This window comes from Eriocheir sinensis, chromosome 25 (assembly GCF_024679095.1).
Source record: "Eriocheir sinensis breed Jianghai 21 chromosome 25, ASM2467909v1, whole genome shotgun sequence".
Taxonomy (NCBI): domain Eukaryota; kingdom Metazoa; phylum Arthropoda; class Malacostraca; order Decapoda; family Varunidae; genus Eriocheir; species Eriocheir sinensis.
Window position 1 is genome coordinate 19734799 of NC_066533.1, and position 24637 is coordinate 19759435.

General features: G+C 43.1%; 1 protein-coding gene across 1 annotated transcript in view; it reads right to left on the minus strand.

Annotated features, from left to right (window-relative positions):
• Positions 1-85: 85 nt before the first annotated feature.
• LOC127003585 (nuclear pore complex protein Nup93-like) overlaps positions 86-24637 on the minus strand; it is a 36601-nt gene continuing 12049 nt past the window's right edge. Inside the window, exons 3-18 of the mRNA XM_050870494.1 lie at positions 12062-12242; positions 11121-11249; positions 9199-9369; positions 8850-8989; positions 8446-8679; positions 8108-8246; positions 7899-7997; positions 7045-7150; positions 6879-6925; positions 6015-6159; positions 5394-5520; positions 4601-4742; positions 3776-3868; positions 2734-2973; positions 1930-2148; positions 86-848 (exon numbers count right to left, since the gene is read on the minus strand). Of these exons, the coding sequence (XP_050726451.1) occupies positions 738-848; positions 1930-2148; positions 2734-2973; positions 3776-3868; positions 4601-4742; positions 5394-5520; positions 6015-6159; positions 6879-6925; positions 7045-7150; positions 7899-7997; positions 8108-8246; positions 8446-8679; positions 8850-8989; positions 9199-9369; positions 11121-11249; positions 12062-12242 (2323 nt within the window). The 3' untranslated portion in view covers positions 86-737. The remainder of the gene's footprint in view (positions 849-1929; positions 2149-2733; positions 2974-3775; positions 3869-4600; positions 4743-5393; positions 5521-6014; positions 6160-6878; positions 6926-7044; positions 7151-7898; positions 7998-8107; positions 8247-8445; positions 8680-8849; positions 8990-9198; positions 9370-11120; positions 11250-12061; positions 12243-24637) is intronic.

Sequence of the window (24637 nt, forward strand, 5' to 3'; positions counted from 1 at the left end):
ATAATCTCTCTCTCTCTCTCTCTCTCTCTCTCTCTCTCTCTCTCTCTCTCTCTCTCACTGCAAGATGTTATATCAAATCACTGAATATTCTTGATTTTTAAGTATATTTCAGAAAACTAAAGCACAGTAGAACATTATTTTCTTCAGAGTACAAAAGTTACATTAAAATAAAATAAAGAGACATGTCTGAATGGATACCAAATTAATTTCACATATATTACCAAGTTCATGGAGCTTTAAGTAACACCTTTTATTTTCCTAAGACAACAACATCACCCAACAATTGAAGACACACCTTTCATTCTTTTTCTCTCTTCTTCCACCTCTTTTAACCATGAGGCAACAGATGTCTTCCTGGAGTGTAACAATAAGAAGCAAAACATGTATTCCTCAAGTTGCCTCACTCTCTGTTTCATATTCTTAAGCCTCTCAAGCTCCCAGTATGGCTATTTTCCAAGGCCACAGAGAAGATTAACCGGGTTTTCATGGATGATTTTTGCGTTCAAGGCGCAGAAGTCATGTAAAACTATCACCTGGATCACCAAATAGTCCATGAAAAACCCAGCAGCAAGATTAACCAGGTTTTCATGGAGGGGGATTTTCCCATTCAAGGTGTGTAAGTCATGCAAAACTATCACCAGAATCACAGAAATCCCACCGGCGACTTTTATGAGAGGCTTTTCAAATGGTCGAGCTGTGGTGCCGAGACGTTTAAGAATACGGGCTTATATCTCTAATTAGTTGATGAGGGCTTCCAGTTGGACAAGGCGAGCGTTGATGTCTGAATGAAGTCTCATGGGAATCATGCCGGCGAACGTTACGATGGCACGGGCTTGCTCCTGAAGATGCTGGTCAGAGAAAAGGTCTGTTAATATGTGCACGGCAACGACCTCTGCCTAGTATACTGATAAAAGACCAACCTTTTTTTAATAAGTGAGACACCTAACCTAACCTATCCAATCCTATCCTGAAATGTCCTGTCCTGACCTGACCTGACCAAGCCTAATCTAATCTTACCGAAAGCAAACCTAACCTAACCTAGCCTCAATACACCTGGACTCCCACCTTTCTCCCCCTCCAGAAGTAAGTAAAGTATTGAAAGGCTGCAGCTTCTGCCAATTATACAGATATTAATAGTCTAACCTTTTTTTATGAGTATGACAACCTTTCTTCCCCCTCCAGAAACAGGTCAGGATTTTAACCCCTTCACTCCAGCAACGCCGACGTTGGTGTCTGACAACATCACCATATGGAAAGGGTTAGTCCTCTTCTAAACTTCTTAATCCTCTTCTAAACCTCTTAAGAGGAAATGGAAGAGGATTAAGAGGAATTTAGAAGAGGATTGAGAGATTTAGAAGAGATTAATCCTCTTCAATTTCCTCTTGATCCTTTCCATACTGTGACGCCGACGTCTGCGTCACGGATGGAAAGGGTTAAAGGCTGCAACCTGTTTAGCATATAAGTATCTCACTGACAATCTTTATAAATCAAAACCAGATGGGTGTTTTCCCATTCAAGGTGCAGAAGTCATGTAAAGCTATCACCAGCATCACAAAACAGTCCATGAAAAACCAGCAACAACTTCAACATAGAGGCTTTTCAAACAGGCAAAGTGAGGCGCTGGTACGTAAAAGAATATGGGACAGAGTTGGATTCAGACGCCTTTGCCTCTCATAATCATCTAATCCAAAAGGCCGAAAAGTAGATCAGTCAGTTTCTAATGAGTGTTTTTTAGATTCATGATACAGAAGAATGGACAGACTATCAGAAGGGTCATAAAACTACCCCAAGAAATGCCCAAAACTCCTACGAAAGCCTATTGAAATATGTGTACGTGGGCACCGAAATGTTGAAGAATATGGCCTTCAGTGTCAAAATTATTTATATTCTGAAACCACACCCACGGTAGAATCCTATGCATTTCCTTACCTTGGGAGCTGTTGGGGCAGCGGCTGTGGACACGTTGAGGGAGGGCTGGGGTGACTGAGGGAGCTGACTTGACCTATAGAGTTTGTAGGTGGTGGTCATTGCCGCCAGGAGGATGTGAGGCAGCACGCTCCTCACCTCACTCCCCTGGGCTGTTACTCCCGCCACACGGCTGTCCACCTCATCCCTCCTCAGGGCAATGATGTGCAGCTTCTTCAAGATCTATAGAATGATAAAATAAAGGATAATGCCTATGTAACTATGTAATGTACAAGAACTTAACCTAAACTAAGTAAACCCCAAACAGTTACTATAGGTAGGGACTCAGAAAACTCATATATGCTTCCTTGCTAATGAGACTTTCCATACAACAAAGTGAGGTCATTCTTTGCTGACTGGCTATCATGTGTATGAAGATACCCTAAACTTAACCTAACATAACCTATCAAAACCAAAACAGTCACTCTAGGTCTTGACTCAGAAAACTCATATATGCTTCCTTACTAATGAGACTTTCTATACAACAAAGTGAGGTCATTCTTTGCTGATTTATGCCACAAGGTGCTGGCTATCATGTGTCTGAAGATACCCTAAACTTAACCAATCAAAACCTATCAAAACCAAAACAGTCACTATAGGTCTTGCCTCAGAAAATTTATATAGGCTTCCTTGCTAATGAGATTTTCTGTACGACAACATGAGGTCATTCTTGTTGATTTATACCATAAGGAGCTGGCTATCATGTGTCTGAAGATACCCTAAACTTAAACCTAACCTAGGACTCTCAAAACATGGCCATCAAAATACCTCAAGAGCATCGTTGAATCTTTCTTTATGGTAGAAGTTGAAAAAGGTGGCAAGGTCCATTAGGAGGTGCAGGGTGGCAACGGTGGTGGGCTGTGTGTTGTGGCCATGGGTCTTGAAGCGCAGGGCCACAGCTGAGGCCAACTCCACCACACGACTGCGCTGGCTACCACTCCCGCCCTCTGGCTGATGCACGACCTGACTCAGCAATTGGTTCAGCAGCGACACGACCTTCTCATGATTCTGTCGGCAATATAAATAGACATCAGCTTAGAGGAGGACGTTTTTATAGTCTTATAGAGATTAACTGTATGTCCACAAGGAATGCAATAGGAGATAAGGGTTGAAAGCAAACTATTGACCCCTTGACTGCGGATTTCCTACAAGAAGACCTCGCCAAGCTACAGACATGGAACAAAAAGTGTAAAGTCCTGCACCTTGGGAGAGGATATCCAGCATACCAATAGCATAGGGGGAACACTCCACCATCCACCACAAGGGCAGAGAAAGACCTGGGACTATATGTTACCAGACTACCAGTGAAGGCCAAATCCTTGCCAATCACAGCGGACAGGTTAAACACGTGTGCTGTCCATTTGCAAGAAGATATCCTAAGCTTAAAACAAGGAGGAGAAAGAGGAAATCAGAAGAAGGCAGAATGAGAAGGGGAGAAAAAGGAGAAGTAGAAAGAAGAGGAAATCAGTTAGAAGGCAGAATAAGAGGAGAAAAAGGAAAAGTAGGAGGAAGAGGAAATCAGTAGAAGGCAGAATAAGAGGAGAAAAAGGAAAAGTAGGAGGAAGAGGAAATCAGTAGAAGGCAGAATAAGAGGAGAAAAAGGAAAAGTAGGAGGAAGAAGAAATCAGTAGAAGGCAAAATAAGAAAAGGAGGAAAAGAAGGAGGAAGAAGAAATCAGTAGAAGGCAGAATAAGAGGAGGAGAAAAAGGAGGAAGTGGGAATCAGTTTAGGGCAGAATAAACAGAGGAAAAGAAGGAGGAAGAGGAGAAGAGGAAGAAGAAATCAGTATAGTGAAAATTTAAATACTTGCCTTGGCTAAGTCATACAGCTTGATGGCATCCTCATGTAGTCCCTTCTTCTCCGAGTCCTGGGCAACCATCTGCGTCACCTCACTCACGTCCACCTGGGGCATAAATAGACAACGTGAAGGTGATCCAACACTTTTTACAGGAGCATAGAGGATCAGGGAGTAAACTAAACTAAACTGAACTGAACTTAACTGAAACTACACTAAACTGAACTAAACTTTACCTCTTGACTGTGGATTTCCGACCAGAAGACCTCACCAAGCTACAGGAATGGAACAAAAAGTGGATGCTACAATTCAATGAAGAAAAATGTAAAGTCCTGCAGCTTGAGAGGGGATATCCAGCATACCAATACCACATGGGAAACACTCCACTATCCACCACAAAGGCAGAGAAAGACTTGGGACTATACGTTATCAGGCTACCAGTGAAGGGATATCCAGCATACCAATACCACATGGGAAACACTCCACTATCCACCACAGAGGCAGAGAAAGACCTGGGACTATACGTTATCAGGCTACCAGTGAAGGGATATCCAGCACACCAATACCACATGGGAAACACTCCACTATCCACCACAGAGGCAGAGAAAGACCTGGGACTATATGTTATCAGGCTACCAGTGAAGGGATATCCAGCATACCAATACCACATGGGAAACACTCCACTATCCATCACAGAGGCAGAGAAAGACCTGCGATTATATGTTACCAGGCTACCAGTGAAGGCAAAATCCGTGCTAATCGCAGTGGAAGGGTTAAGGACCATCCCATCTTGTCAAATGCAGGAGATAGTGTTACGATGATGACTAACCCAAGACTAACCTTGAACTTGTCGATGATGCCTGGGGTGCGGCGACCATCGGGCTCCAGCCTCCCTAGCAGCAGGTCAAACTCCCGCGACTGAAGCACCAGCTGACTGATACAACCAGAGAACACGTTTTCGCCATTCCTGCCCTTCAGCGACCTGTGAGGGATGGTGCAACGTAATGAGACTAAACGACATGTGATTTTCTTCGCTATTAATTTCCAAACAAGAATTACTATTGGTCTAGACTGTGATATGAGTGTGAAACGTCATAATAGTTCTTTTCAAGCCTTATATTTCACGAACTGTACAAATTATGCGGTGTGACAGGTTGAAACAACATGTGATTTTCTTCGCTATTAATTTCCGAACAAGAATTACTATTAGTCTAAACTGTGATATGAATGAAATGTCGAAACACTTATTTTTGAGCCTTGAATTTCCCTAACTGTCCAGAATTATGTGGTGTGACAGGTTGAAACGACATATAATTTTCTCGTTAAAAATTTCCCAAAAAATTTACTATTACTCTAAACTGCTATATGATAATCTTGTGTAAAATGAATGTGAAATGTCTCAACAGCTTTATTTTATTTATTAATTTATTTATTTTTACAGCAAGGGAGGAAGCTAAAGGGAAAAAAAGGGCTCATCGGACACTGACCCAACTAAAGAAAAGAGGTCAACACTTCAGGTGGAGAGCCGCCTTGATACTCTCCCCTTAAAAGCCTTACGTCAAACAAGGAAACGGATTTGAATTTCACGAGCTCAGCAAGTCAGTACAAGGCAACGCCATGCACTATATATCACCTCAGGAAGAAGCAATAGTGGAGGGCTTCGCAGGGGTCAGTCACTTCAAACTTGCGTGTGTAGAGGAGGATGAGGCGAGTCAGGTTGAGGCGACGCACTCCCTCTGGGTCACTGTCTTCACGCGACACTGGAAGCAAAGGGAAGATGAATTAGTCTTACTCAGCGTGCATTTTGAAAACTCAACATAGCAGCTTGTATTTTTAAATGCATCGCCACCCCCATTGTCTTCACGTGACACTGGAAGCAAAGAGAAGATGAATTAGTCTTACTCAGCATATATTTTGAAAACTTAACATAGCAGCTTGTATTTTTAAATGCACTGGTGCCCCCATTGTCTTCATGCGACACTGGAAGCAAAGGGAAGGGTCAAAAATATGTGATTCAAGCAATGAAACTGAAAATTATAGTGTGACAGTGTATTATAGAGAGGAAAGATATATAATATAACACCATTGACAAGCAGTGTGTGAAAGTCTGAGCTACACATAGATAGGCAGCCACTATAAATTAAATTCGCCTGCACCACTAACAGGCTGGGGTCGTCCAAGAGGAGGCCCCTCGAGACAGCCTACCAGCGCTGTATGAAGCACTTAAAAAAAGAAAATTATATGAGAAACCTACACATTGGGGCGTGCACCTCCGAGGGCAGTGCCAGCAGACTCATTTCGTGCAGTGCCAGGCCGATGTGGACAGCATGGCACCGTAACATCTCCTTGCGGCTCAGGAATTCAACGGCGGCCTCAAATTGTCCCGTCTGGAGGAGAATCTGCAAGCACAAGAGGAGGAGTTGGTCAGGAAAGGAGAGAAAAGTTAAGATAGGTGAGAAGGAGGAGAAGGAGAAGAAACAAAGAAAAGTGACATGTGCTGTAAGGAAGGAGAAACTACATATACTACAGGAGGAGGACTTGACCAGGAGGGAAGCAAAAAGTTAAGATAAGTGAGGAGAAGGAAGAAAAAGTGACGTGTTGTAAGGAAGGAGGATTTGGAAGGACAAGCGGAGGAGTTAGTCAGGAAGGGAGCAATTAAGATATGTGAGAAGGAGAAAAGAGAAGGAACAAATGGTATAGAGGAGTTGCCAAGAGAGAGGTTAATTTCAGAAGGAGAAGTTTACTCAATATTGACACTTGAAAGCATGAGAAATTATGGCATCATTATCATACAGCATACAAGACAAAGTTCCATATATAATTGAATAAAGACATCATAAGCATACATATTTATCCCTATACTGTCCAAGTCCCTTATGCATGAATTAACCAGCATCTTCATTCATCCCTATACTGTCCAAATCCCTTAAGCAAGAGTTAACCAGCATCTTCATTCATCCCTATACTGTCCAAATCCCTTAAGCAAGAGTTAACCAGCATCTTCATTCATCCCTATACAGACCAAATCCCTTAAGCAAAAGTTAACCAGCATCTTCATTCATCCCTATACAGACCAAATCCCTTATGCAAGAGCTAACCAGCATCTGCATTTACTCACTGATGCGTAGAGGAGAGGCTGGTTCCATGCATTGAAGTGTGACTCTCCTGAAAAACACACACATTCTAAGTATTAAAATAAGATACAGATGACACAGGGCTCCATAAACATGTTAGCAATCAACAATAGTAATAAATAACAATAAAAATTCCTCTGGTGGCCGTACCATATTGTTCATAGAGGAGATTTTGGAGCTGGGTTAGGGTGAGTGTGTCCTGTTGGAGGCTGCTGGTGCTGGAGACAGAGGCTGAAGGGGAGCTGTCACAGTCAACCTGGGGGAAGGCAAAACACACTGGTCATAACATTGAACATTTTGTCACCCATGCACACACTTTTGACAAGGGTTTCGTGGGTGTTGTGGGCCTTTCCAGGGGTAGTTTTATGACCCTGGTAATAGCTTGACCCTTCTTTTGTACCATGAACCTACAAAAACACTCGGGGAAGGCAAAACACAGTGGCTTATAGCATTGAACATTTCGTCACCCAAGAACACAATTTTGACAAGGGTTTCGTGGGTGTTGTGGGCCTTTCCAGGGGTAGTTTTATGACCCTGGTGATAGCTTGACCCTTTTTCTGTGCTATGAACCTACAAAAACACTCATTATCAGGGAAGATGAGACACATATCATTTAACACATATATTTGACAAGGCTTTCATAGGTGTTGTGGGCTATCAGAGAGAGAGAAGGGAAGAGTGAGAGGAGGGTGAGAGGAGATGAAAGTGATGCTATGAGGGTGAATGTGGGGGATGCTTAGGAGAGAGAGAGAGAGAGAGAGGGGGAACAGGGAGAGAGAAAGAGAGTGAGAGAGGAGAAGGATACTGCCAGGGAGAGATGTGTGTGTGAGGGAGGATGCTGAAAGAGAGAGAGAGCGAAGGGAGAGGGTGAGGAAAAGAGAGAGAGAGGAGAAGGATATGTGTTAGAGGATGCAAAAAGAGAGAGAGAAGGGAAGTTATAAAAGACTTGTGAGATGAGATGGATTTTGTAATGGACGAGATAGTGTGGCATGACCTGTACTCACCACACACAGTTTCAGCCACAAGTAGTCATCTGTGGTGGTGGCGATGTCCGTGTGGTCCTCATGGGGGTCACAGCGGCTAAGCAAACAATACACGGCTCGCTGTCAAAGGGAGGAAAACCGTGTAAGTCTAGCGCCCGTATTCTTAAACATGTCATCGCCTTAGTTCATGTGTAATATCATATAGTTAACGGATGAAATGTTTCTCTGACCTTGAAGGGATCGGGGGAGTTTTTGACAGTGCGCTTGTATGAGGTCCGCAGCTTCTTCTCCAGGTCGGGTGGGAGGCGCCCCGAGTCACTCTTGTGGTAGTGCTCCAGCGCCCCAACGACCTCAACCACCAGGGGCGAGCTGCGATATTAGGTTAGGTTAAGTTTTGGGTATCTTCAAACACATGATAGCCAGCACCTTATGGTATAAATCAACAAAGAATGACCTCACTTTGTTGTATAGAAAGCCTCATTAGTAAGGAAGCATATATGAATTTTGAGTCAAGACCTATCTATATACTGATACCTATATATTTTCACTGTCTGTATCATCACTTTACCTGTTTTCTGAAGCTGCCTGACATGCTGCCTTGCTCCCTCCCGCCCTCATGCAGTAGAAGATGAGTGGCCAGACTGGGGCACCACTGGCCTGTCCATCTTCCAGGGTTGCCGTCACCTGATGGGGCAGCACCACCTCCAGGTAGGCACGCACTAAGGGCACCAGGCCAGGCACCCCTCCAAGCTGGGCACGCTCCAGGTGAGAGTAAACCATGTGTCGCATGTGGCTGGTGTACCTGAGGAGGCATTACCAGCATCACCATTATTATTATCATTATATTATAATTCAAAAGTCTGTATTTTTCTATTGATACCCATGATGACTGTTCGAAAAGCCTCCCATGGAAGTTGCCAAGATTTTTATGGGCTGTTTTGTGTTCCTGTTAAGACCCTGGGCTGTACTTACGATTTTTCCAGGTAGCCACGAGCCTGTCTGACCACAGCATTCTGAACTCTTGGTGTGACCCTGGCCTTGGATGCCTCCCCGGCCATGCTAACCGGCACCTCGCTCAGGCACTTGACGAGGGCCCACAGGTCAGTGATGCTCTGTGGGGTGATGAAGGCACAGTCACAAATATTAGATTTTAACACAGTATTACTTGACAAGAATATCCTTCCCTTTCTCTTTCTGAAAACACTCCAATCACCACCTTGGCAGCCTCAACAAACACAAACCAGTCATAAACATTAGATTTTAACCCATTAGAATTACTACACAAGAACTTCCCTCTCTCTGAATATACTCAAACCCTTACCTGGTCATTCATGGCAGTGGCGGCCTCGGACAGTGACTCAGCCAGGTTGGGTCTGATGCCTCCCTGCAGGATCTCCTCATTGTACTGGCGCACCACCCGAATGTATGCTGTCTCCTCGCTGCTGAGGCTGCTGCCGCTCCCTGCCATTCGGGACATGCCATACACGCTGTCCTGAGAAGGAGGAAGGGGAAGGGTCAGTAAGCTTTTGTTTCACTTCTGTTAACAGTTTATATTTACAGTTTGTCAATCCACTGATCAAACTGGCCATCACCAACCAGCTTCAATGACTGCCAAGGCATCTCAGCTCTTAACTTGGAAGCAGCGACGGGCCGAATTTGTGGCTTTACCGTGTAGCAGTGATGGGCCAAACTTTTACCATGATATAAACCCGCCAAAATAGATGATGCATGAACTGGTCACAAATGGGTTGATATATATTATGAAATGGTTTGTGTGTGATGATTTTTTCTCATTTTTCTCGCTTGGAGAGGCCTTTAAGAAACATGATCCCCGCAGCTACCGGGTTAATTAGTCTTGTTGATACTTATTTATGAATCAACGTAGGGGAGTACCAACATAGCTTGGATGGAGCCATGACCCTTAGCCTCAGGACAATGGGTTCAATGTCCTCTCATAGGCTTAAGACAATGATAAGAGGAGGACAGCAGCTCTGAGTCACCCCCTCACACTATGCACAGGAGGGGGGATTAACTCTACCAGTGGAAGGAAGTATTTTGGGATGTGTTGGCTGAGGGGATACTGAACTGTTTTATCCTCTGACTAATTTCTGATGCCACGTAAAACAAGGGAATTGAATTGTCAGAAGGATAGCAACAGGTGTTCTTAAGACCTTTCAGCACATAAATTCCTATCTAATACATGAGATTGCCAAGCCTGATCCAATGCTCCACTATTTTGGTCAGTATATACAGAATACATGCCCTTTTGACCATGAAAAAATATAAATACAATACTCTTGATACCGAGTGATGGATGTAGGTCATGGGAACAAAAAATAGAGTAGGATTTCAATGGGAGATATGCGGAAAAGATAAAAACTAGGCCTACTGTGCTGCCTCTGTGTGGTAAACAAGTGAACAGAGTTGAAAGAGTTCAAGTATTTTGTTGAAGGACAGAGAGATGGCTACAGGTCAAGGGTAGAGCAGTGGAGTGTGTTAGATAATCATTAAGTAAGACTATAGTAAAGTGTGTGTAGTTACTTACTTGTGGCTAATCAGTGCCCTTATTAGCCTCCTGACTGTGGATTTCCTACCAGAAGACATCCCCAAGCTACAGGAGTGGTGCAAAAAGTGGCTGCTACAATTCAATGAGGAAAAATGTAAAGTCCTGCACCTTGGGAGGGGATATCTAGCACACCAATACCACATGGGAAACACTCCACTACCCACCACAGAGGCAGAGAAAGACCTGGGACTATATGTTACCAGGCTACCAGTGAAGGGATATCCAGCACACCAATACCACATGGGAAACACTCCACTATCCACCACAGAAGCAGAGAAAGACCTGGGACTATATGTTACCAGGCTACCAGTGAAGGGATATCCAGCATACCAATACCATATGGGCAACACTCCACTATCCACCACAGAGGCAGAGAAAGACCTGGGACTGTATGTTATCAGGCTACCAGTGAAGGGATATCCAGCACACCAATACCACATGGGCAACACTCCACTATCCACCACAGAGACAGAGAAAGACCTGGGACTATATGTTACCAGGCTGCCGGTCAAGGCGAAATCCGTGCCAATCGCAGTGGACGGGTTAAAGAGAGTATAGAAGAGTGGCCAAAAGAGAGGTCAATTTCGGGTGGAGAGGTGTCGCAATACTCTCCTCTTATAAAAGGTTAGGTCATAGGCAGTGTAGTGAGTTGGTCCTGTCTTATTCTTATCACAAACCTGCTGCTGAACGGTGATGTTGAGCAAGTCTGTCCCTGAGTGGGTGAAGGCTGAGAGCAGGTCCTGTTTCCTCTGTTCCCATTCTGCTTGTTGTTGCTTCCAGTACAGGCGCTCAACCTCCTCGCTCGTCTGAAACCATCGATAAGGGATTACAATGTGACTTATTATCTATATATCTATCTAGCAACCAACAATAAGGGATTACAATGTGACTTATTATCTATATATCTATCTAGCAACCAACACTAGGGGATTACAACATGACTGATTATGTCTCTATCTTAGTAATTAATGCTAAAAAACTGCAGTGTTGTTTCTATAGGACATGTTTGCAACCACCAATGAGAAATTACTAAGTTGGAATAAGGGAATAGTGTTGGAATGTAATACAAAGAATGAAGATGCTGGATGATTCTTGCATGAGGGATTAGGATAGAATAGGGATGAAAGAATGAATATGCTGGTTAACTCTTGCATGAGGGATTAGGACAGTAAAGGGATGAAAGAATGAAGATACTAGTTAACTCTCGCATGAGGTATTAGGACAGAATAGGGATGAAAGAATGAATATGCTGGTTAACTCTTGCATGAGGGATTAGGATAGAATAGGGATGAAAGAATGTATATGCTGGTTAACTCTTGCATAAGGGATTTGGATGGAATAGAGATGAGCAAGAGTGGAAAGTCATGCAGTGGGGCCATGGGAGGAGGAGGAGGAGGCATGCAGTCAGTAAGTTCAGAAGAGCAAGCAAGTTTGGAAAGGCAAAAAAGTTTGGGAGAGCAAGCAAGTTCAGAAAAGCAAGCAAGTTCAGGAGAGCAAGCAAGTTTGGAAGAGCAAGCAAGTTTGGAAGAGCAAGCAAGTTTGGAAGAGCAAGCAAGTTTGGAAGAGCAAGCAAGTTCGGAAAAGCATGAAAGTTCAGAAGAGCAAGTTCAATACCTACCCTTCGCTTGGAGTCCTCAATGGCCGTGATGATGGCATTCTCCCTCTCGTTCCTCAGAAAGGCTGCGATGTCAGTGTCGGCGAGGGCCTCCAGGGGCTGCAGGGTGCGGGCGGTGGTCAGGGTCTCCAGGCGGTTACTGATGTGCGGCAGGTCAACCCCTCGAGACCCCAGGAGGATGGCACTGAACGGAGAGGGAAATGTTTAACCTGGTAGCAGTGACGGGCCAAATTTTAGCCATGATATAAACCCCCAAAAATAGATGATGCATAAACTGATCACAAATGCGTTGATATATATTATGAAATGGTTTGCATGAGTGATGATTTTTTCTCATTTTTCTCGCTTAGAGGGAGTGGCCTTTAAGAAACATGATCCCCGCAGCTACTGGGTTAAGGGAAAGAATGGCTACTGGGAATAAGGGATTGTTCTCAAGTTTCTCTGAATTCCGAATACATTTGAACACATCTGAATACGTATGTTTCTTCTCTTATTGTTCATTGCATACACACTTACTGAAAACGTTTGCATATACTACACCGAATACATACATTTGGTTGCCGCATACGTTTGAAATTAGGGTTTCCGAGTACAAACTATTTCTGGACAATGGAGAATCATGAAAGACCAAAGAAGGGAGGAGGGAAAAATAAGAGCGAGAGACGACGACCTCATGTCTTTTATTACATTTTTTTGACCCTGCAAGGAGAGGAAAAACATTTAGGGAAAGAACGGTTACTGAGAATAGGAGATCGTTGTTGGCGGAATTGTGAATAGATCTGAATTCTGAATACATTTGAATACTTATACAGAATACGTTTGAATACCGATTTTTTTATTTATTTATTTATTTTTATTTTTTTATATTTTTTATAGCAGAGGACACGGCTCCAAGGCAATAAGAAGAGTACAAAAAAAAGCCCAGTACTCGCCGCTCCTATAAAATATAAAAGTAAAGAGTAGCCAGAAGAGAGCAATACATCTGAATACTTACCTTTCTTCTCTTATCATTCGTTGTATTCACACATGCATACATACATATACATACATACGCAATGCTCTCCAGCAATAGGAAGACTTGCAACACCTCCCAGCACAAACCTTGGGTTAAGGAAATACCTCATAAATTTCAAGACACCAGAAAAGGAACGAAGGATATGGACTAGGAAAATAATAACAAGGAAAAAATAAATGAATAATAAGGAAAAAAAAATAATATATACCTTCCAGAGCCTTACAAAACAAGTCTCAGATGAAGGAAAAATCCTCTAAAGTTTCAATATATCAGGAAAGAAAGGATGGAGACGGACTAGGACAAAAAATAAGGAAAAAAAGGAAAAAATAAATAAATAATAAGGAAAAAAAATAATATATACCTTCCAGAGCCTTACAAAACAAGTCTCAGATGAAGGAAAAATCCTCTAAAGTTTCAATATATCAGGAAAGAAAGGATGGAGACGGACTAGGACAAAAAAATAAGGAAAAAAAGGAAAAAAATAAATAAATAATAAGGAAAAAAATAATATATACCTTCCAGCGCCTTACAAAACAAGTCTCAGATGAAGGAAAAATCCCCTAAAATTTCAATATACCAAGAAAAGAAAGAAAGGAGATAGACTAGGGCAAAATAATAAAAGGAAATAACATGTAACTCATTCTGACTCTTCTATGCATGAAAAGAGGATACAAAAAACTGTTTCTGAAAGCATGATATAGGAGTTAATAAGTGAATCATGAAGGAATCTGACCCTGAGCAAAGAGACTGAACACCCTTACCTAATAAATCAAACCCTCTCCATTTATATACCAAGATACCCGTTGAAAAAAAAAAAAAAATGCTTATGACAGTATAGTAAGCTGCATGTGTGTCTGTGTGTGTGTGTGTGTGTGTGTGTGTGTGTGACCCTACACACACACACACGTCAGCTGCATAGGCTACCCAATGACACCGACTCTTATCAGGAGCGCTGAAGGACTAAATAACCGCTCAGATAAGAAACCTTCCGCGTTCAACACAAAATCAATCTCTCCTTAATACCCAGAAGACAGACTGATCCCCTAACGTAACTATATTAAGACTGGTCCTGATGTAACTATAATATGCCATCGACGCTCATACAAGTTATTTATAAATGCCAAAATGAGAGGCAAAATGCGTTCTAATGTGTGTTCTTTTAGAGTTCATGGTACGGACGCCTTGTCAAAACTCCCTCCCACCCGGGTAAAAAAAACTACCCCTGGAAATGGCGACGATAAGTTTAATAACATGACTTTTGCTCTGTCTCCATATCTCTGTGTGTGTGTCTGTGTCTGTGTGTGTGTGTGTGTGTGGCTGGCCCTGTGACCCGCTGATACGCAGATAACGTTGGAGACACTTTGGTAAGGTCTTATCTCGCGGAGTGTCACCACCGCCACCGCTCCTCTATCGCCATCCAGGAAAAATAGCATGAAAACCCTTCGCGGCGAGGACGTGAACTTGTGCGACGGAGAACGCTTACCCGATTATGCCACCACGAGAGAGAGAGAGAGAGAGAGAGAGAGAGAGAGAGAGAGAGAGAGAGAGAGAGAGAGAGAGAGAGATTGATTGTTTATTGTTGCAGGTAAACAACAAGGGAGAAGGGAGAGAGTTATATCTTGAGGTATATTCTAAAGCCCATATTATCAAACTCTTCGTAACTTTAGTGCCTCTATTTAAAAAGGCTCTCGCAGAAGTTACAGGGGTTTCCATGGGTGGAGTCTTGACCTAGCGGTAGTTTTGGAAGGATTCTGCCCCATTCATGACAGCGCGACGTACTGATTGATTGATTGATTGATAGTTATCACCGAGGGCCGCTTTCACAGTCGTTTTGTTTTTTATCGTTACCAATGGCGGAGATCGCCGCTATAGAATTTCCACTTAAAACTGGCTGATGGGGTAGTGGTGGCTGCGGGGTTAGCCAAGCCCCGCACCTTGCCACACACTCTCAACACCTTTTGTTTCCTCTGCAGCCGCCACTACCCCATAGGCCAGTTTCACGTGGAAAACTATAGCGTCGATCGGCGCCACTGGTAACGATCAAAACAAACAAAACGACTGTGAAAGCGGCCCCTAGTCATATGTCTCATTTGTGAGTGAAATTATAAAGAACACTGATGAATTGTAACACACGGCAGGAAGAGGAAGTGTTAAGCCTCCAGGTAGCCAGGGGAAGGGAAGGGGGTAGGAGCAAAGGGGGGAAGGAAGGAGGAAAAGGAGGAAGAAGATTAGGAGAGGATGAAAGAGGAAGAGACGGGAAAGAGGAGGCGGGGAAATAATAGTATGATACATTTAATAATACGAGTCGATCTAAGATACTTGTATTTTTAAACGTTCCAGCGCCTCAGTTACCCTGTTAGAAAAACCTCTCGTAGATGTTGTTGCTGGGACTTCCATGGACTGTTTTGTGATGCTGGTGATAGTTTTACACGGCCACTGAACCACGAAAGGGAAAAATACCCATGAAAACCAGGATAATCTCTGTGATCATGGGAAATATCCGTAAAGGGAGACCGATACGTCTGAGAATATGGAGCTTGGTCATGAACTGTTTTGAGGTACTTGTGATAGTTTTACACGGCCTCTGCGCACCGGGGAAAAACACCCATGAAAACCCGGTAAATCTTCTCTGTGGCCTTGGGAAATAGTTGTAATTGAAGGCTGATAACGTTTAAGAAGTATTTCCTTAACATTGCTTCACTCTTCACTCTCACGACTGCTTTTTTCTTACACCATAAAAGGTAATATTTTGATACTCGTTTCCCATCCGTTATCTCTCTCTCTCTCTCTCTCTCTCTCTCTCTCTCTCTCTCTCTCTCCTTAACCTTTAAGTATTTCCATTAGATCGTTTCTTTCTCCTTAGTTTCCTTGACCTTCTTCGCCTCTCATGACTCACCTTTTCTTACACCATTAGAAGTAAAATTAATATTATTATTTATTTATTACTATATTTCCGGATCTCCCCTGAATCCGTGTAAAATAAATCTGTATACTCTGAAGGTTAATAAGGAATGACTCTCTCTCTCTCTCTCTCTCTCTCTCTCTCTCTCTCTCTCTCTCTCTCTCTCTCTCTCTCATAGTAACTGCTGTATTTCTGTTTTTGTTATTTTACGATGTGATGAGAGAGAGAGAGAGAGAGAGAGAGAGAGAGAGAGAGAGAGAGAGAGAGAGAGAGAGAGAGCGCAACTTGACACAATCCTGATCATAGTAGTAATAATAATAATAATAATAATAATAATAATAATAATAATAATAATAATAATAATAATAATAATAATAATAATAATAATGATAACAACAATAATAATAAAATCGGATGAGTTTATGGTGACACTTTTCCGATCGTTTGCATTCCTTATCTTTTTTTTTGTTGTTGTTGTTGTTGTTATGGCTAGAACCAGTGTGGTCCGCTTAACAATCTCTCTCTCTCTCTCTCTCTCTCTCTCTCTCTCTCTCTCTCTCTCTCTCTCTCTCTCGCCATTTCTTCTTCTTCTTCTTCTCTTTCTGTGCGGTCTAAATATCTATGCAAATCTATGTATATCTCCGCGAGCGGATGCAAGGGACAAAGATAATTACGTGGCGTTGCAGGGGTGACGAATATAAAAACCGACTTTGGGGTAACGATCTTCCGCTGAGCTACGAAAACATTCTAACTAGTGGGCCATATTCTTAGAACATATCGCGGCCCAAGCACATGCACTTGACAAGGCTTTCGTAGATGTTGTAGGCATTTCCGGGGGTAGTTTTATGACCCTGGTGGTAGTTTGACATTTTTTCTGTACCATGAACATAGAAAACACTCATTTGACAAGGCTTTCGTAGGAGTTTTGAGCATTTCCAGGGGTAGTTTTATGACCCTGGTGGTAGTTTGACATTTTTTCTATACCATGAACCTAAGAAGCACACATTTGACAAGGCTTTCGTAGGCGTGTTGGGCATTTCCAGGGGTAGTTTTATGACCCCGGTGGTAGTTTGACATTTTTTTCTGTACCATGCACCTAAGAAACTCACACTTGACAAGACTTTCGAAGGAGTTTTGGGGATTTCCAGGGGTAGTCTTATAACCCTGGCGGTAGTGTGACCCTTCTTCTGTACCATGAACCTAAGAAACACACATTTGACAAGGCTTTCGTAGGCGTTTTGGGCATTTTCAGGGGTAGTTTTATGACCCTGGTGGTAGACTGACCCTTTTTCTGCACCGTGAACCTAAAATACCACTCATTAGAACCCGACTGATCTCCTTTTCGGCCTTTGAAGATAGTTGATGTGAGGGGTGGAAGCATAAGATGAAAGGAAGAAAGGTTTTAACACTCATGATATGGTAACAGAAACGGATACGGCTTGGAAAACACTAAAAACGTACGTGTTATCAGTGAAGTTGGAAAGCCCCTCATACGTATTAACGAAACAATAGTAAGTGCCTCTCTTTCTTTGTTTGGTATTCTTAAGACGCTTCAGACTCACATTAACTTTTAACAAAGGACGTAAAAGAGATCAGTTGGGTTCTAATGAGTGGCCGGTGCAGAAGAAGAGTCAGGCTACCACCAGGGTCATAAAACTACCCCTGGAAATGCCTACAAACACCTCCAAAAGTCTTGTCAAATGTGTGTTTCTTAGGTTCACGGTACAGAAGAAGGGTCAAACTACCACCAGGGTCATAAAACTACCCCTGGAAATGCCTACAAACACCTCCAAAAGTCTTGTCAAATGTGTGTTTCTTAGGTCCATGGTACAGAAGAAGGGTCAAACTACCACCAGGGTCATAAAACTACCCGTGGAAATGCCAACAAACTCCTCCGAAAGTCTTGTCAAATGTGTGTTTCTTAGGTTCACGGTACAGAAGAAGGGTCAAACTACCACCAGGGTCATAAAACTACCCCTGGAAATGCCTACAAACACCTCCAAAAGTCTTGTCAAATGTGTGTTTCTTAGGTCCATGGTACAGAAGGGTCAAACTACCACCAGGGTCGGAAAACTACCCCTGGACATGCCCTAAACTCCTACGGAAGCCTTCGTCCATTCATATATCCACGAAGAGATAAGTCGTGGCAGAGAACTATGGGCCAGTATGACTTTTCTTCCCTTCTTAGTAACGAGGAGGAAAAACGTGAAAATAAAAACAAGAGTCAGTCTGACCTTTCATTCATTCTTGGCAACAAAAAAGAAAAACATGAAAAAAAGGAAATGAGCCAGCTTGACCCACTTTCATTCAAATAATTACTATCTTCGAGGAGGAAAACCGTGACCAAAATCTCCCCACCGCAACAACAGGGCGAGTCACGCAATGTGACAACTCACTCACTATATACGAGCACTTCCACCGTAGTTACGCAATGTGACAACTCACTCACTATATACGAGCACTTCCACCGTAGTTTCCAAGCCTCCCCCCACACACCGCAACCCACCACCTGCCCTCTCTCTTTCATTCATACGCGCCTATAGCTGTCACGAAAAACCGGTCTTAGAGGAGAACTAGTCATATGCTTAAACATATCGGCGTCCAGACACAAATATTTGACAAGGCTTTCGTAAGAGTCTTGAAGGGTCATTAGTGATAGTTTTACACGATTCCTGCACCATGAATGGGAAAACCACCCATGAAAACCCGGTTAATCTTCTCTGTGGCCTTGGGAAATAGACGTAATGGGAGCCCGAGACGTTTAAGAAGTTGCTGGGATTTTCATGGAGTGTTTTGTGACGCCAGGGATAGTTTTACACGACTTCTGCACCTTCAACGGGCAAAACACCCATGAAAACCCGGTTAATCTTCTCTGTGGCTTTGGGAAATAGTCGTAATGGGAGCCTGAGATGTTTAAGAAGTTGCTGGGATCTTCATTGAGTGTTTTGTGATGCCAGTGATAGTTTTACACGACTTCTGCACCATGAACGGGAATAACACCCATGAAAACCCGGTTAATCTTCTCTGTGGCTTTGGGAAATAGTCGTAATGGGAGCCTGAGATGTTTAAGTAGTTGTTGGGATTTCCATGGAGTGTTTTGTGATGCTGGTGATAGTTTAACATGACTCCTGCACCACGAACGTGAAAACTACCCATGGAAACCCGGCTAATCTTCTCTGAGGCCTTGGGAAACAGTCGTAATGGGAGCCCGAGACGTTTAAGAACAGCGACCACCTCACACTTGCTTCCGTTTCCTCCTAAGAGTCTAAGAGAAACTGGGAGATAGGTAAGGAGAGGGAGAGGGAAGGACGAGAAGAGAAAATAGCCATCAGGGGGGAAAGAAGGAAGGAAAGAAGGAAATATGGCTCACTACGTAGACGGTAACCATTTAAACCCTTTTCGAGTGGAGAGCCCTCAGGCGACCTTTCGTTCCCTTAGTTCTTGGGCGTGTTATTTACGACCTCGTTTGGTGACGCTACGAACGATAGTGTATCAATGGTGGTGGTGGTGGTGGTGGGTGACGGGGTGGGGTGGTCAATCATTCCTCCCTCCCCGCCGCTCCCCGCGCCCCCACATAAATAAAAGGAAAAGATAAAAAGACATGTCGGTACTGTCAGACGCTGCCGCCTCACACATCAACTATTTACAAAGGCCGAAAAGGAGACCAGTCGGGTTCTAATGAGTGTTCTTTTAGTTTCACGGTAAAGAGGAAGGGTCATAAAACTACCCCTGGAAATGCCCCGCACATCTCCTACGAAAGCTTTGTCAAATGCGTGTTTTTTTAGGTTCAGGGTGCAGCAAAAGGGTCAAACTCCCACTAGGGTCATAAAACTACCCCTGGAAGTGCCCAAAACTCCTACGAAAGTCTTGTCAAATATGTGTTTTTTAGGTTCAGGGTGCAGTAAAAGGGTCAAACTACCACTAGGGTCATAAAACTACCCCTGGAAATGCCCCGCACATCTCCAACGAAAGCCATGTCGGATGCGTGTTTCTTAGGTTCAGGGTACAGAAAAAGGGTCAAACTACCACGAGGGTCATAAAACTACCCCTGGAAATGACCAAAACTCCGACGAAAGCCTTGTCAAATGCACGTTTCTTAGGTTCAGGGTACAGAAAAAGGGTCAAACTACCACGAGGGTCATAAAACTACCCTTGGAAATGCCCAAAACTCCGACGAAAGCCTTGTCAAATGCACGTTTCTTAGGTTCAGGGTACAGAAAAAGGGTCAAACTACCACGAGGGTCATAACTACCCCTGGAAATGCCCAAAACTCCGACGAAAGCCTTGTCAAATGCACGTTTCTTAGGTTCAGGGTACAGAAAAAGGGTCAAACTACCACAAGGGTCATAAAACCACCCCTGGAAATGCCCAAAACTCCTACGAAAGCCTTGTCAAATATAAGTGTGCTGGTGCCACGAAATGTTTAAGAAAAAGCAGTGTTGGTCTGCCCGTGATAAAGCTTTAGATAACGCAATAAGGGTGACCGAAATTACACACAGGTCGCAGGGTATATGTGTGTGTGTGTGTGTGTGTGTGTGTGTGTGTGTGAGAGAGAGAGAGAGAGAGAGAGAGAGAGAGAGAGAGAGAGAGAGAGAGATTAGTTACGTTATGGATAGAGAGAGAGAGAGAGAGAGAGAGAGAGAGAGAGAGAGAGAGAGAGAGAGAGAGAGAGAGAGAGAGAGAGAGAGAGTGTTACAACTGGGCCGACCGAGCACTCCATGAACTGTTAGGTACCGATAACACGGAGATATGACAAATTTTTCACGCAAACTTTCCTGGTATAAAATTTTCATCCTCCCTTCGAAAAATAACACACACACACACACACACACACACACCATCCCTCATATATACGGCAAGCTGTTTAATATCTTCGTCAATCTTTACAACATTCTTACAAACAGAGCTCAGAGGCCCAATAATGGATCGGAGATGAGCATCGCAGCCACGCGCAGTTTTATCTTCACGTTGCAAACAGTGAAAATTGTTATGCAGGAAGTGGCTGAGCGTTAACTCGTAAAAGTGGTCCCACAAAGCTCGTAAGGAAGTTGGGTATGGCTTCTGACTCGCGTACTGATAGTGTTGGAACCGACGTCAAGTGAATGGCCGAGGAAAGGAGAACTTGTAACATGGAGGTCAAAACTTGCATCTAGAGGAGGATAAAGAAGAAGAAGAAGAAAATAAAGCTCGTAAGGAAGTTGGGTATAGCTTCTGACTCGCATATTGATAGTGTTGGAACCGACGTCGAGTGAATGGCCGAGGAGAGGAGAGCTTGTAACATCGAGGTCAAAACTTGCATCTAGAGGAGAATAAAGCAGAAGAAGAAAATAAAGCTCGTAAGGAAGTTGGATATGGCTTCTGACTCGCATATTGATAGTGTTGGAACCGACGTCGAGTGAATGGCCGAGGAGAGGAGAGCTTGTAACATCGAGGTCAAAACTTATATCTAGAGGAGAATAAAGAAAAAGAAGAAGAAAATAAAGCTCGTAGGGAAGTTGGGTATAGCTTCTGACACGCACATTGATAGTGTTGGAATCGACGTCAAGTGAATGGCCGAGGAGAGGAGAGATTGTAACATGGAAGTCAAAACTTGCATCTAGGAGAGAATGAGGAAACAGAAGAAAATTAAACTCGTAAGGAAATAATGAACAGCGTCTGCCATACTGATAGCGTTGGAAAGTTGGAAAGTTTTGTTTAGTCGACGCAACATCTGTGGTCATATGCCGGAGAGACAGGAGTGGGAAGGAATTATTGTGGAAGGGAACAGATCCCAGGAGACGTGACACAACCACCCGATTAATACCTGGTACCCATTCACTGCTGGGTGACCAGGGGCGTAGGGTATCGGAAAAGCCGCCCAAATTTTTCCGCTCCGCCCGGGAATCGAACCCGGGCTCTCTCGGTTGTGAGCCGAGTGTGCTAACCACTGCACCACGAAGTCCCCGATAGCGTTGGAACTGACGTCAAGGGAATGGCCGAGGAAAGGAGAAGAAGGATGCGCGGATAAAGAAGAGGAAATGCCTAATGTCAATTAAATGTCTGGCTTCCTTTATTACTAACGCCTCGGCAAACAACGGAAGACCAGAGACAAAGAAATTAAACAGACAAATTAAACAGATTCTCAGAGACTCAGAAGTTGAGAGAGAGAGAGAGAGAGAGAGAGAGAGAGAGAGAGAGAGAGAGAGAGAGAGAGAGAGAGAGAGAGAGAGAGAGAGAGAGAGAGAGAGAGATCAAACAGTTTCCATTTTTTCATAGTTCAAATCGTTTCCAAACATTTCCGTATTTCCAAATCTTTTTCAGATTTTTCCGTTTGTCATTCTGCTGTCACTCCTTGAAAAGGAGTGACAGCAGAATAATTATACATAAGTTTTCCTTCCACTCAAACGTTTTTCTAATCCCTTTTCCTTATGTTTTTTTTTTCTTCTTTTCATTTATCCTCGAAACCTTCCTGGGGCCATGCTGTTGTTTTTTTTTCATATTTTTTTTCCCGCTTCTACTGCTAATCTATAGTTTTCAATAGATTTGAGGTAGCAACGAAGGAGACCACTTGGTATAGACCTAGGAAAACGTGGAGAAGGTGTATACAGGAAGACTTGGCATTGAAGGGATTGTATGAGAACCAGGCAGAGGACGGAGTAGAATGGAGGAGAGCCATAAAGCGTCCAACTGCTCAGGAAGAGTGAAAACGGACGGTAAACGAAATGATGATGATGATGATGATGATATAGGGTCTTAAAGTTATGCAAGGAAGGTGAAGGAAAGGAAGGGGGGGAAGAGGGTCAGGCAGTTCCTCAAGAGACCGGATTCTTAAAAGTCTCGGCACCTTAGTTCGCCTGTTTGAAAAGCCTCTTGTAGAAGTTGCTGGTGGGCTTTCAACGGACTGTTTTGTGATGCCAGTGATAGTTTTACACGACTTCTGCACTTTGAACGGGAAAAACACCCTTGGAAACTCGGTTACTCTTCTCTGTGGGCTTGAGAAACAGTCGTAATGGGAGCCCGAGACGATTACGAAGTTGCTAGGCTTTCAATGGACTGTTTTGTGTTGCCAGTGATTGTTTTACACGACTTCTGCACTTTGAACGGGAAAAACACCCTTGGAAACCCGGTTACTCTTCTCTGTGGCATTTTAAAATAGTCGTAATGGGAGACCGAGACGTTTAGGAAGTTGCTGGGCTTTCAATGGACTGTTTTGTGAGGCCAGTGATTGTTTTACACGACTTCTGCACTGTGAACGAGAAAAACATCCATGCAAACCCGGCTAATCTTCTCTGTGGGCTTGAGAAATAGTCGTAATGGGAGCCCGAGACGATTAAGAAGTTGCTAGGCTTTCAATGGACTGTTTTGTGTTGCCACTTTGAACGGGAAAAACACCCTTGGAAACCCTACTCTTCTCTGTGGTCTTGGGAAATAAACGTATTGGAGAACGTCATACGTTTTCTTGAAATCAGACAAGGAAAATAGATGGAAAATTATATAGATGCGATTTTTTCCTGCTGAATGCGGCGAAAATAAGACATGGAGCTGGTGGTTAGTGAAGTAACGCACCCCCTGATGTATGATCACGTTCGTTAATAGTAGTAGTAGTAGTAGTCGTAGTAGTAATAGTATTAGTAGTAGTAGTAGTAGTAGTAGTAGTAGTAGTAGTAGTAGTAGTAGTAGTAGTAATAGCCTAGTAGTAGTAGTAATAGTAGTAGTAGTAGTAATAGCCTAGTAGTAGTAGTAGTAGTGAGGAAAACATTAACAAAAGTAACAATAATAATAATAATAATAATAATAATAATAATAATAATAATGATAATAATAATAATAATAAACAGATCAATGCCTGTATGTCACAACTCGGTAAACACACACACACACACACACACACACACACACACATATAATGACACACACATGACATTCACACACCCAAACTTTAACCTTTTCTAAATATCTAAATTTCAAAAGCATTCCACTACAGTCACCTACATCACTACTACATCCTACACCCACATCCCTCCCTTCCATAAACTTACATCACCGGAGCTTTTAACACAGGAAAATACAAGTTGGAGGTGACATTTTTCAACTCTTTTCGTTAATTATCTACCTACCTGTTGGATGCTGGCGATGGGGTCTGACCTTATCAACGGGTCATTTAAATACACCTTTCTTTATTTCCTCATTCGTGTTTGATAGCGTTCAGTAACAAGGCTAAGAAACACGTACAGAAACTCATTAACTTTCATCACTTCTATTTTTTCAACTTTTCTCGTTATTCTCTACCTGTCGGATGCTGGTGGTGGGCTCAGAGCTTATCAACGGGTTATTTATATACACCTTTCTCTATTTCCTTACTAGGGTTTGATAGCGTCCAGTAACAGGGCTTAGAAACACGTAAAAACTTAATCTTTCTTATGTTCTTCCCTTCCCTAACACGCAGCCGTTCCAGGTTATCTAAACACATGTAGAAACTCATTTACCTTCCTTCTTATTGCAACAACCAGGCGTCTCTTACTTGGTGTGTGTGTGTGTGTGTGTGTGTGTGAGAGAGAGAGAGAGAGAGAGATTACGGTGTATTTATCAATGTTTTCTGCTGCGTAACGTCCCTGCGAGTGTGTGCAGATAGGGAGGGGAAGGACAAGTGTGTGAACCGCTGTGTTGGGACGAGTAAATCACC